This window comes from Hyla sarda, chromosome 4 (genome assembly GCF_029499605.1).
Source record: "Hyla sarda isolate aHylSar1 chromosome 4, aHylSar1.hap1, whole genome shotgun sequence".
Taxonomy (NCBI): Eukaryota; Metazoa; Chordata; class Amphibia; order Anura; family Hylidae; genus Hyla; species Hyla sarda.
In genome coordinates, this window is record NC_079192.1 from 383634929 (window position 1) to 383648618 (window position 13690).

A 13690-nucleotide genomic window follows, 5' to 3' on the forward strand; every position below is an offset into this window, starting at 1 on the left:
CATAGTATACTTTGGTTTTAGGTCCGGTCACAAAACCGGATACGGGGTAGAAATGAGCCTGCCGGAGTCAAACGGTGACTCAAACGGTCAGCTCATTAAAATCAATGGATTTCAGCGCCGGTCCAGTTGGCGTACGGTTTTCCCATCCCCCAGCCGTAGGCTGAAAACGTGGTGTGAAAGCACCCTTACATTGTTTGGCGTATTTCCCATACACCATTTGTTGTGCTTAACGTGTACCAAAAGTTTTAGACAATTAGTGTCATGTTTTAGTGTAATCTGCGAGGGGTCAGCTGCTGAGACCTCCATCAACCAATAGAACAAAAGTGACAGAAGTGCTCACTTTTGTTTTTTTTCTTGTGCTCTGCTTTCCTTGGAAAGTCAAGTACACAGAGGATAGACACCTTGGCAATCTCTATGCATCTTTATGAGGCTGTCGTGACATCTGTAATCCATCTACTAATCGTTCCAAGAAAAGCCAATCAGAAGCTAAGGGACAGAGTGGTCAGCAGAAGGCTTGTCCCTTTGTTCTAGAGATTGGTGGGGGTCTCAGCAGCCAGACCACCACCGATCATGAAATGTTACTATGACATGACTTCTATCCAATATGTCTTTTTATTAGGTCACAGATACTTTCCAGGACACTAGAGTTTCCAATAAAACTTAGGGTTTAAAAGAGTATATAGTATAGTGTATTAAGTGCCTGTGTAGGACTTTGATTAATGTGTATCACACAACTAAACATACAACATATGAGTGTACATGTTTGTTACTTACAGTTATGGTGAATTTTCAGTGATTGTAGTTGTTTGTTGATACACTGTAATGGTAAGTATAAAATTAATTAAGGGATAGGTTCATATACCATTATATTCCGCTATTAATAGAAGATATTACAACATGATAAACTGATAAACAACATGATATTACAACATGATAAAAAGATTTTATCCGATTTTTTTTGCATATAACCATACAGAAGTGGTGCTCCAATCTCCATAATGTCTTTTTGTTGCGGTGCAATGCTCTGCTGCAGTGCTTAGTGAAGCCCATATCTCTAATAGGTCGTCTCACTGTTTAATACAGAGTTTTAAAACATTTACGTTGATGATAGATATTACCCCACAATCATGTGCATCATTTATAAAAAAAAACACCTTGTGGAACGTCGTAGGTCTGTTTCAATGTGGAATCCAGATAAGATTTGAATGAAGTCCGGGTCAGGAGAGAGACTGCCCCGGCCGGTGGCGCCTCAACCTTACCTTTCCCCGCCTGGAGTATACGGATCTGGTTCAGTAAAGGAAAGTGACGTCACTACGGAGAACCAAAAAGGACAAAAAAAACTGACGCGTTTCGAAAGCTACACTGCTTCCTTTGTCTGGGAGGATCTGTAGTGACGTCACTTTGCCTTACTGAACCACATCTGTATACTCCAGGCAAGGAAAGGTAAGGTTGAGATGCCACCCTCCTGACCCGGACTTCATTCATATCTAGAATCCATGCATACACGTGCTGGTCACTGTATAGGGGCAGCTTAGAAGCTCAGGGTACTGTGTATATATTGAAGTCATTGACCTCTTCATTTGATATCTTCAGTTATTTCACTTCATAAACTTTGGCAGATTCATTCACAATTGTTTGACCAGTTTGACCAGTTCAGCCTTAAGGCCTCCATCAAGGCCTAGAGTAGATGAACAATGTCCCCTTTTGGGTTTTGCAAAACATCTTAGTGCCTGTATGATATCAGAAATTGTTGGTACAATTCCTGATATCTTGGCTACTTCATAAAATACAATACCATGGAATAATTGTGCCAATACACTTATATGGAAAAAACCCTCCAGAATCTGGAATCTTAAAGGGGTACTCGACTGAAAAAAAAAAAAATGGTAATCAACTGGTTCCAGAAAGTTAAGCAGATTTGTAAATTACTTCTATTAAAAAATATTAATCCTTCCAGTACTGTATCAGCTGCTGTTATGATCCAGAAAGTCCTTTTCTTTTTGAATTTCCTTTCTGCCTGACAACAGTACTCCCTGCTGACACCGCTGTCCATTTTAGGAACTGTCCAGAGTAGGAGCAAATCCCCATAGAAAACCTCTCCTGCTCTGGACAGTTCTTAAATGGTCAGAGGTGTCAGCAGAGAGCACTGTTGTCAGGCAGAAAGGAAATTCAAAAAGAAAAGAACTTCCTGTGGATCATAACAGCGGCTGATAAGTACTGGAAGGATTAATATTTTTTAATAGAAGTAATTTACAAATCTATTTAACTTTCTGGCACCAGTTAATTTAAAAAAATTTTTTCCAGTGGTGTACCCCTTTAACTAATGTGTATGGAGGGGTCTTCTGCCTCTTCCGTGATCATGTTGGGGAAAATGGATTGTGTGTGTTAAATGTCAATACCTGATCCTTTTGTTCTCAGGACTGGTAGAACAGCTGTCAACCAATTGAGTGTTTGGCTGACTTCTATTGAAGGTGTATGGGTATTTTAACTGCTACCATGCAGAGATGAGCAAACCTCCCAAAATGTAGTTTCAGATCTGTACACATTTACTTGGCCAGGTTCAGAGCGCCCAGCCCAGCAAATGTACTGTAAGCAATGAGAAGTGTAAGCAGGCCAGGCTTAAGCAGGCCACTCAGTGTACAAGAGCAGGGATTCATGCCTTTGAAAGGAGACCCTGCTCCAGTGCATAATTTACAATTTTTTTTAAGGGACCATGGACATCTTTACAATTCACCTCATACCAGTTCCCAAATGTCTTGGATTCATATAAATCTAAAATTGGGATACAATTTGAATGAATGTGATTTGTTTCAAATAGACTAGCATTAAAGTTATGGTGGCTGCCAGTATGAGTCTTTTACTCATTGATATGAGTACAGCTTAGTGCATCCAGTGACATAAGATACATTTCCTCACAGCTGTCGCGGTGGGATGCATGCAAAAATGTATTTAAAGTGTCCAGGTTTGTAATGCGGCCTGCCTTAGGACTGGATTTGTGCTCTGTAAAAATGAAATACATTTAATTCTAAGAAAACCTTAATATAATACTGATATGTTAAAGGGGTTATCCACCATACGGTGATTTTAGTACGTACCTGGTAGACAGTAATGGACATGCTTAGGAAGGATCTGCACTTGTCTTGGGGCTAAATGGCTATGTCGTGAGATTACCATAACACTGTGGCTAGCTTTTTGTGAACTGGTATTTCCTGTTTGAGTTTCCTTCTTTGCCTACAAATCCCAGAATTCCATTTTCCTCCCTCCCACACATCAACCACCTCACCCATTGAAACATAAATTAGCTTATCCATTCAAAAGACCAGTGGTTTTCAATCAAGGTGCCTACAGCTGTTGCATTAGTTGCAGTTGATCTCTCTCCCACCAAACGATCCCTCCACCAATTGAAGCAGACAGGCTCCCTGTCATCAGGTGACTAGTAAGTCAGGTCTCGGCCGCATTGCAACCTGGGAAAAATCTGAGACCTCAGTCATTTTGTATGCTGTTAAAAATAAATATTGGGGTGAAAATCACAGAAGAATTGTGAGAAAACCGTCACACACAAGTACAGACACTATATTATTAACTACACTAACTTTACAACCCCTGTAGCATAGTCAAATAAAAAAAATTCCTGGAGTACCACTTTAAGATGTGAGCGCAGTATACAGTATTTCCCATCTTTGCACTTTAAACTAATATGGAGTCAGTGAAATACAATTTTATCCTCTATTATATTCCGAATATAATCTTCTGCCTATACAAATCCATGAATGAAAACCCAACATCATTACACTGCATATAACTTACCACAGATAAATAAAAGTTATACAAGACTGGTCTAATTCACTGTAATAGATGACATTATTTTTGCTATGTGTGTAATACAGAAACTGAGGCTCCATTTGCTACAGGGTACGTGCAGTGCAGTTTTTGGTAAAGCGTACTCTACCCTGACATTGCCCATTGATGTACTGCTTTTTCTTTTTTTTTTTTTACTTCCTTTCTGACATTCTACTAAATATTCCCTTATTTCTATATCTATATAGAATATGATTGATTCTAAAACCCAATGTTTTTTTTACTGTTTCATAACATTAAAAAAATCAAGTATTCGGTGAGTGCTCTTGTTTTTTTGGTTTTTTTTTCCAAAGAGTTTTATTAAGTGGTTTTAGGTAGTATAAACAGCATATAATATATAAATGAACTCACAGCAGTGAATAATAACAAAGAGCATAATAATGAGGCGGCATCAGGTCAGAAGCAAATAAATAGAGTCATCAAATATAGAATAAAGGCTCAGCAGTGGAAGAGCCGTCAGGAAGTCGTGAATAGACAACAGCTCTGGATCACGACATTTATAAAAACCCTAAAGTAGCTCCTCTAAAACAGTTTGTAAAACCTTTTACTAACAACTAAAGCTCAGCCATGAGCAACGTATTCAGTAGAATAAACAATTTCCCGGGGTAACCAGGAAATAACTTGACAATGACAGGAACACGAAGGAGAAATTGCAAAAAGTGAGTGCTCTTTAAGGTTCTGTCCACCCTACTGTCACAGACTCTGTGCGGAGCCTCCATCTGTAGTTCTGTCAGATTTAACAGAAAGAAAAAGTGCAGCATTCTGTGCTATTCTTCCCCTTAAATGCCAGAACCCGACAGACCTGGTATAAGTCAACGTGGTCCGGCATACACAGTCAGGGTCCATCCAATGGGTCTGGCGGTGTGGACAGAGCCTGAGAGAGTACCAGATACATCATCTTACTTGTATATAGGTAAATGCTTGTATTCCCCATAAATTAACTACGATAAGGCATCTTTACTTCAAGGGTACCTTTCCTGAAACAAAAAAATGGCTTCTGTCTTGCTCCTTTAATGATCCTGATGCTTTCTATGTCTTTTCAGATCCTTTTTCATTTTTTCCCCCAAAACCCCTCTGGTATTGTGCACACTGTCTCGGCCATTCAGGAGTAGGAGGCCTTCCTGAGGACAAGCATGATGCTTGCCCTCAAATCACATGTGGGGGAATCCACCCTCAGTCCAAGCAGGCACACTCTGTATAAGGCTCATTGCCACACTGCTAGTACTGCATGCAGTTCCTGTACATTGCATTGGTTCATGCTTTGGCGGAAACAAGGATGACGATGCGGGGGTACAATCAATAACTGGGCATTCAAATTCTTCTTGCCAAAAGCATGCATCTAGAGTACTGCATTGGGATTGGGATCCCGTGGGACCCACCCCAAAATGTGCAGGCGGTCAGAAGGCGGGAGCGGGCGGTCAGGTGCCATGCTGCGGATACCACAAATCCCGCAAAATCCTGCACCGACACAGCCGGGGTGCCCACAAAAAGGGATGCCTGCCGCTAACAAAAGAAACATTTTTTTTTTATCATTTCCCGCCCGGCCTGCATGCCTGTGACTCATGGCGCTGCAGGGGTAAGGGAAGCCTGTGTACGCATTGAGTGTGTGCGCGTGCCCACAGCCTCCCCCTGCGGCGCCTTGAGTGTGGTGCAGGCTGGGAAAGGGATGCACACTCGCACGAGACGGAAAGGTGATGGTGCTCCGATACCACAGCTCAGCTTCAGGTACCCCAGTCCTCCTGTCACTTCTGTCTTCACCCCTGTTTCCCTCCCCCCGTTCAGCCCTCTGTCACCCCTGTTCCCCCCACTCAGCCCTCCTACCACATACTACACATCCTCTTACTGTCACTACTGTAAATGAGAGCCATCAGCCAGGACTTGGAACATGCAGATTTATTATAATGTGTGCAGCAAATGTTCAAAGCATCCTTATACTATACATTTTCCAAATTCCTAACTATAATTTTTATATTGTTGAGAAATTCCGTTTATCATTACACTTGTAAAGAAATGGAGCACAACAAAGCTTATACAATATAAGCAACTTGGGATGAATGTGGTAATGAGAAGGGTTATTGTAAAAGATCTATTCTGCCTCAAACTGAAGATATATTGTGCTGTATATTGTAAAGATTGATGATAATATAACGCAGTGTTTCACAACTGGAGTGCCTTCAGCTGTTGCAAAACTACAACTCCCAAAGTCTGTCTGGGCATGCTGGGAGTTGTAGTTTTACAAGTGCTGGAGGCACCCTGGTTGGGAAACACTGATACAATAGATGTCTATTTTAACCTGTTCCTTTAAGCTGGAGTTGGTGCACTACAAATTCCAGCCAGCTGTAAACAAGCCAATAAAAGCGATCCCAGTACAAGCAGAGCAAAGCATTATGCAGTAGGCTGACCTCAGACAGTGACCTTCTGTCACCTTCAGTACTTTGTACAGTTGGTGCACTAAAAATCCAAGCCAGCAGTAAATGAGCTCATAAAAACCATCACATTACATAGCATTACCCATTTCTTTAAATGGGAACTGTCAGATACAAAAACTTTTGATATGTTGTAAAGCATGCAAAACCAATAGGTTTTGCAGTTGCTTTTATTAGAACATTTTCTGTTTCATACTGAAAAAAACAATCAAACAACTGACCCCCCCCCCCCCCCCCCCCCCCCCCCCCCGCTTGCTTGGACACATACTAGTCCTGCTGTGTCCATGCATCATTACCTACATTATGGACACACTTCCTTGATTGACAGCTTGTGTTCCGCTACTGTCAGTGAGGACAAGCTGGGAGTTGTAGTTTTGCTAATGCTAGGGGAGATATGAACAGACAACATACTGAGGGAGGGGGTGGAGACCTGCACAGTGAGGCCATGTGCCCTCCCTTTGAGAGGAATTCAGACTTGTGAGGTAAATTAAAAGTGTAATATAAAATAAATAAAGGTGCTAGACACATAAAAATTTGACCTACATGATCAGGATTAGGTACTGAGTGATATATTTAAAAAAAAAAAAGTTTTTTTGTTGGATCAGACGGGTACGCTTTTAGCTGGAGTTGCTACACTACAAATCCCAGCCAGCTGTAAACGAACCCATAAAAGCTATCACAGTACAAGAAGAGCTAAGCATTGTTCAGTAGGCTGACCTCAGATAGTGACCTCCTGTCACTTGCTGTACTGTGCACAGTTGGTGCACTACAAATTCCAGCCAGCAGTGAACCCAGCCCATAGAAGCTATCACAATACAAATACCTAGCAAACTGAGCAAAGCAGTGGGCTGTATAATGTGGCAAGATTTGCCGATGATGTGGCAAATAATTCTGTGTTAAATATGAGTGAATCTTCGATGAAGGCCCCTTGTAGAGTCTCTAATGCAGGTGTGAACAGAACCTAGGTAAAAGATGCAATTGCTAGGCTGCTCTTCCTTCTGATTTACTAAAATATATAATTAAAAATTTTTGGTAAGAAAATATTTTAAGTGATAACTTGTTGTTTTCGTGATTATTGCATTGCTGCAATCTATGGGGATTGACTAAAGTGTATGACTGTAGATTTTATTTGGTGGTAACAATTTCCTTACACATTTAGGTAAAATATGGTAAAATGTCTGGAGGCGTTCTTTGTGCACTACCTTTCACCTTGATAACATACAGAAATTCATTTTGCCTTTTTTATTAAATAGAGTAACCTGGTGTCTACTAAAAAGGAGACTGTCAGCCGTATGTTCTCTGCATTTTACTTGCTCGCCTCAACTTACTGATCTTTTACGCTCGCCATCATTCAGTCTGTCCTGACTACCACTCTTGTCCCTTCTGCGTACAGTCAATTTCTGCTAATTCTCCTATTTTCTTTCTCCTACAAGTAACTGTACTAATCTTCACTTTCCATCCTTGCCGGCGGGCTCCGTCCTGTGGTGTGGGCCCAAAAAGCCACCTTTCTTCTTGTTCCTTTCAGCCTTTGGGCATTGGAGTGATGTGTTGGCCATGCTGCTGAAATTGCTGTCGAGAGTGACTCCCTCCCATTTCCTTTGTCAACAGAAGAATGGTTCATTATTGCCAGTTTTGGCCTTCTCAGCGCCCTTACGCTGTGCTACATGATCATCAAAGCCACGGCTAACTTGTACGCCACAGAGTAAGTAACAATGTCTTTCTGTCTTATAAGTATGCTGTTTATTGCAAAGATGCTTATATTCCATTTACATGGTAGCCAAGATATCACAGTGAGACACAATGCCGGTTTTGTTGAGCAGGCCCCATTCAGGGTTTGATGCCTTATTAACAGGAAAGACAGGTTCTATCATTAGTAGAGATTGGGTCAGGAGATAAGATGCCAGACTGCTGATATTAAATACTGTACAGTTATGTCAAGTTTTTCTTTATTGACTAGGACTAGACTATGTCTGGACTTGTGTGTCCGGGTATAACATATGTCATCTGGAAGAAAAGGGGCTGTTATACCAATAAAGGTTATCCTTAGAAAGAACCTCTCACAAATGTTGACTTGTTTAATCCATATTATTGGTTCCATAAAAGAAAACAGATATTGGGGTGCCAAGTAATAAATGCAATTTTTTGTATTGCTTTCTCAGTTCTCCAACAGACTAGTCAGGTATCACTTCCACAGCAGATGTGAACAATTTGCAATAATTTTGTGCAAAATTAGATTGTTCTCTCTTGATTCTGAAGACTTAGTCCATTTTGTAAGGCTGACCTAGATATGCCCAAGATTTATGAGTAAAATGTTCTGTAATATGATGTTATTATAAGAGATCACTGATGGGATGGAAGCTAAGGTTATCCTTGTCCACATAGACTGACCCGTGATCTGCACTGATGTACTGTTATGCTCATATATATATTTATATATATATATATATATTTATATATATATATTCCATCACTAGTTCTATTGGAGCATGAGGAGTGGGAAGGATAGAAATAACCTAGAAAAATGTAATAACAATAATAACCCTTATGGCTATTAGATTGTAAGCATGCCCAGCTGTAGGGGGTAGCTGAGGGTCTGACCTACTCTCAAGGTTAACAAGTAAATCATTTTTAAAACAGAAAGTTGCATTTCATTACAAATCCTGAAATCCTAGAAGTTTTTTATTCTTTATTTTTTGACGGTGGATGGGCCAGGCAAATCTTCCTCTCCACCACCGTGGGTAGCTGAACATTCAACCACTAGTGTATAACACATCTGAAATTATACCATCCCCAGACTTGGTAGCCCTCATCGATTCAAGTAGTATGGTAGAAAAAAAGAAAAGACCACACGAGTGGCGCCACATGTATTACCCTTGGCAGGTGGAACAAAACTAGTTTTCAGGGCTACCGATGCGTCTAGTGGTTGGCCGCTCACCTCAAAGCAATAGGACATGCGCCTATCACCCTAGATATTACGGTACCAAACAGTCAAAACCGCTGCTGAAGCCGGGAGGTCGCAGGAAGCATGGGGGAAGCCAGTCCTGTAGTAGAGGTAGAACACTGTGAAGGAAGAAGATCTATGAGTCCATGCGCTGCGGATTCTTCTTGACCCAAAAGATGTAGAGGGAGGCAGGAGTAGATAAAAAAAGATCCCTCATCAGGGACCACTTTATTGAATAAAATAACAAACAAATTGGAGATTACGTGTTTCGAGGAAAACACCCTCTTAATTAGATCTAGTTACAATAGGCATAATGGAGTTTAAATAGTGTACAAAGTGTGAGAAATGGCGCCAAAAGACCAAATGGGCGGAGCCACAGGTATGCAGAAAAGGTAAACAGGAAGTATCCACAAGTTTACATAAACAATAAAAAATAATCAGCAAATTCATTGCAAACATGCATGCACGCATTGTTAAAGGCACATAATGCAAATCAGTATTAAAAGCCAACGAAAAATAAAGTTTTTCAAGTAAATAGTTTTCCACATGCATCTTCAGATTAGGAATAAATCCTATGATAGAAGTATTGATTTGCAATACTTTTTTCTGTACCTACAATTATTACCTTTATTTTATACATAGTTCATAAATCTAAAAGAAATGCCGCGTGGTGATGGGACCATAGAAATACAGATAAGACTAGGGCAATTTAATATTATTGCACATATCTCCAGAGGCATACACTGGTGTATAAATCACAAATAGTGTAAAATACAAAAAAAAGTCACAAAGTATAATGCCAAAAGGGTTCTTATAGACACTGGGCAATATGCATTTAAGAAGTATGAGTATATACCCAAAAGTGTCACAGTATCCCGGACCTCCACCTCAGACCCCAATGCACGTTTTGCAACAGACCTCTATTTAGGGCTTCTTGGATCCTGTGTAGGACATTTGAGTTTTATATTCCACCACATATTAGAGGGGTATGGAAGCTATAAATGTTTATTACCTTTCCTTAAGATATTATATTTGTGGGGCTGGCTGCTGGGACCCCCCACTGATTTCAGTAACAAGGGTCTGTCACAGGTTCCCCATCTTCAAGTAGTTGTATGGTGGCTGATAATGCCATATAACTCAGTTGGAGGTATGAAGGTCTTTCCTTTGGGGGGGATTTGGCTAATATGTGGGGGCTTTTTTCAGTCCTTCTATGCCACTGTGTTTCTTCAATGAGCAACAGTAGCCTGCCCACCATAACCATAAATAGGTGATGAACATTCACAGCTGGAATACCCCTTTAACTCTAATGTACAAAGGGGAATTCTTTCCCCTTCATTCTTTTGGTTTGCATGCTAACATATACCAGTTACAGGCTCTATTGCTCCCAGTAGCCATATGCAGACAGTACATGCAACAGGTTTCTTAGGGAGCTAATAGGGTTATAAATCACGTCATATTCTATTACGTATACATATTCTATTCATTCCTATAAATACTGGCAGGAAATATCGCTTGAAATCCATTTTTATGAATCTTGCCTACTACGCAACTGCTGTCCTATATTCAGGGCACTAAGAAGGTTCTCATTGAGGATTCAAATGAATGCATGTACATTTTCTATATTAATGCACCCTCCCCTGTGGCAGCTCTATGGCTTCATTTTCCTCAGTGTCTGTCATTTATGAGTTATGATCCTTGCCGGCCTGCGGCGCTTATGATAAACTAGAGCGAGTCCATCAGACCTATTATATTGAAGGATCAATACATTGCACTGAATAAGATCTCTTTCTGAGAGCCTGCACTGTAATGAAATGAGCTGTCCATACGGATAAGAGTCTTACTGTCAGTAAAGCCATTCTAAAGTGTATCATTAACGTTAAATATGCCTGATAGAGGTTTAACATAGTTTTTTTTATTGCTTGCAGTGGCAAGATCATTTTTAAAGGGCACCCGACATGTAGCGGCCATTTTTTCAAAGATATTTGTATGACATGGAAGTAGTGTCAAATGAGGAAAGTGGTCACCCCAAAAATTAACCGCCACCACTTTAAACTTTTTTTATATATATCAATTGGCTCCAGAAAGTTAAACAGATTTGTAAATTACTTCTATTAAAAAATCATCATCCTTTCAGTACTTATGAGCTTCTGAAGTTGAGTTGTTCTTTTCTGTCTAAGTGCTCTCTGATGACACGTGTCTCGGGAACCGCCCAGTTTAGAAGCAAATCCCCATAGCAAACCTCTTCTACTCTGTGCAATTGCCGAGACAAGCAGAGATGTCAGCAGGCAGAGAGCACTGTTGCCAGACAGAAAACAACAACTCAACTTCAGCAGCTGATAATTATTGAAAGGATTAAGATTTTTTTAATAGAAGTCATTTACAAATCTGTTTAACTTTCTGGAGCCAGTTGATATATATAAAAAAAAGTTTTTTTTTCCTGGAATACCCCTTTAAGTAGATAGTTCAATTGGCAAAGCAACATTTAGACCTCATGCACATGAATGTATCATGAATCTGTAATAAGGCACCACACAGACTCCTGTGGGGCCAGACTGTACCTTTTATTTATATGTGTAGGCACACAGGTCTTCATATTGGGCCACATTCACATCATATACTTTTAACATATGTGCTAAAGACATTGAAAAAGTCAGATATTTTATGCTTTTAGGTCTTTGACTTATACTTAAAAAATATAAGTATATGTTTGTATACATTTCTGTACTTTTTTTTTTTACAGAAAAATAAACTCCATACATGTTTTTTTTTTTTTTTTCTCTTCCTTTGTCTAGTGACTGCTCCTCTTTTTTTGGGTAGCAGTATAGAGGGGTTGGTCATAAGGGAAGATTAGAACGTTCAATGCTAGGTCTGTGTCGCAGCGATAAATGGAGTCAGACAGTCCACTGCACAACTGAGCCCAATGGACTTTAATTAGGTCCGTCCACTTTCCAGCTGACATCCATCAGACAGAAAAAAAAGTATTGACTAGATTTTTTTCATCTGTTATTTGAAAGGATTTTGCGAAGGAGACCCTGAATGGAGCCTCGGACCCAGATGTGAACCTAGCTTTACCTTTTAGCAAAAAGTAGTTAAAACGTATACTTTTAAAGTATGAAAATTTAAAGCAGATTGTTTGCACACATCACCCATTGATTAGAATGTTAAAAAAAAAGGTTATGACACAATCTAGTACTATTTAGAGAACATAATAGTCTACTAGACATCGCTATTCTGCCCTCCAAAAAATAAGTTAACAATCTAGTCAAAAGTATCTAGTAAACGTGGCCTATTAAAGTCAGGTGGCGACACGGAAAAATATGTTTTGGATACCTTTTTTTTTTTTATATTCACGTTTATATGTCCTGTGGTTTGAACAGGACCGAAGTCTATTAAAAAGATTGCTTACTCCTATGCATGCTGATTTATGGAGGTGTTCTCCTTTAGAACTATAGCATGAAGTTCACATGTGCCTCAACTGCACATGGAAAGCCTATGTTTCCTTATGTATTACAGACCTGTAGGGATTGGCACTGCATTGCCATGTGCATGAGTCCTTATACCATATTTTAGGGAACTGCAGTTCCTTAATTTACAATTATTATTCTTAGAATCTGTACCTTTTGAGGTATTCCAGTTCTCCACCATTGCTGGTAGATCATATGACTGATACTACCCCACTCTTGTATCAGAATCTTCACATTTTTGGCTGTCCTAGTGGTCCTTATTTTGGCTAATAAAATGTTAGTGACCTTGCACACTGCTTAGCGGGAGTGATCAGCTAATAGTTGCTGTATTCTTCCTTTTTTCCCATCAGTACATCATTGTACTGTCCAACAGGACCCAGCAGGGCTAGCAGCCGGAAAACAAAAGCATGTGCTAATAAAAATAGTCAAACGCCATTGTTTATACTTAGCGTATGGCTTATTACCTGTGTCCAGATACATCATACATACCTAAACTGTAATTAATATGGCGGTATGGTTGGATTTTGATGTGCAACAGGCGGTCCTGCAGAGTCTCCGTTCCCTTTGCACATAGTTATATTGGGTGATTTATCTATCTTTTAGCAGCATTAAGGAAAGAAAAATAAATGTATAGTTTACTGTTTTTATGAATTGTCTCTTCTATTTCTTACACCTTTTTTTCTGTGCTCGCTTTGCAGAGTGGAATGGTCGTGAAGCAGCAATTTCTGAAGAGGGCAGGAAAAGCGTTTTGCTTGTTTTTTTTTCCACACCATTTAACAGAGTGCAATGAAAATCCTTTTTAATATGTCTTTTGGTTTATTTTTCTTATGATGACTTTTTAGTGCCAAATCTTCATTATACGTGTAAATTGATAATTAAAGAATTCTAATAAGATATAAGTGTTGAGTGTTATTTTACTCATAGTAGAGGGGAAGACATAGCAGCAGATAAATCCATCGGATTATTTATACTTTCATCTTTAGTGAAGCTTATACCTAAGC

At 39.7% G+C, this 13690-nt stretch overlaps 1 protein-coding gene and 1 long non-coding RNA gene across 6 annotated transcripts in view; one reads left to right on the forward strand and one right to left on the reverse strand.

The window, feature by feature from the left end:
• RNF130 (ring finger protein 130) overlaps positions 1-13690 on the forward strand; it is a 220168-nt gene that overhangs the window by 188458 nt on the left and 18020 nt on the right. Inside the window, exons 8-9 of one of the 5 annotated variants that reach the window (XM_056516990.1) lie at positions 7810-7986; positions 13388-13574. The exons of 1 other annotated variant lie outside the window; for it this stretch is intronic. In XM_056516990.1, coding sequence (XP_056372965.1) covers positions 7810-7952 — 143 coding nt within the window. In that variant the 3' untranslated portion in view covers positions 7953-7986; positions 13388-13574. Of the gene's footprint in view, positions 1-7809; positions 7987-13387; positions 13575-13690 lie in introns of those variants that run through there. 3 more of the 5 variants (XM_056516993.1, XM_056516991.1, XM_056516995.1) reach the window with 3 other exon arrangements.
• LOC130267359 (uncharacterized) overlaps positions 1-13690 on the reverse strand; it is a 29332-nt gene that overhangs the window by 1628 nt on the left and 14014 nt on the right. Inside the window, exon 3 of the long non-coding RNA XR_008843155.1 lies at positions 775-817. This is a non-coding gene — a long non-coding RNA (uncharacterized LOC130267359). The remainder of the gene's footprint in view (positions 1-774; positions 818-13690) is intronic.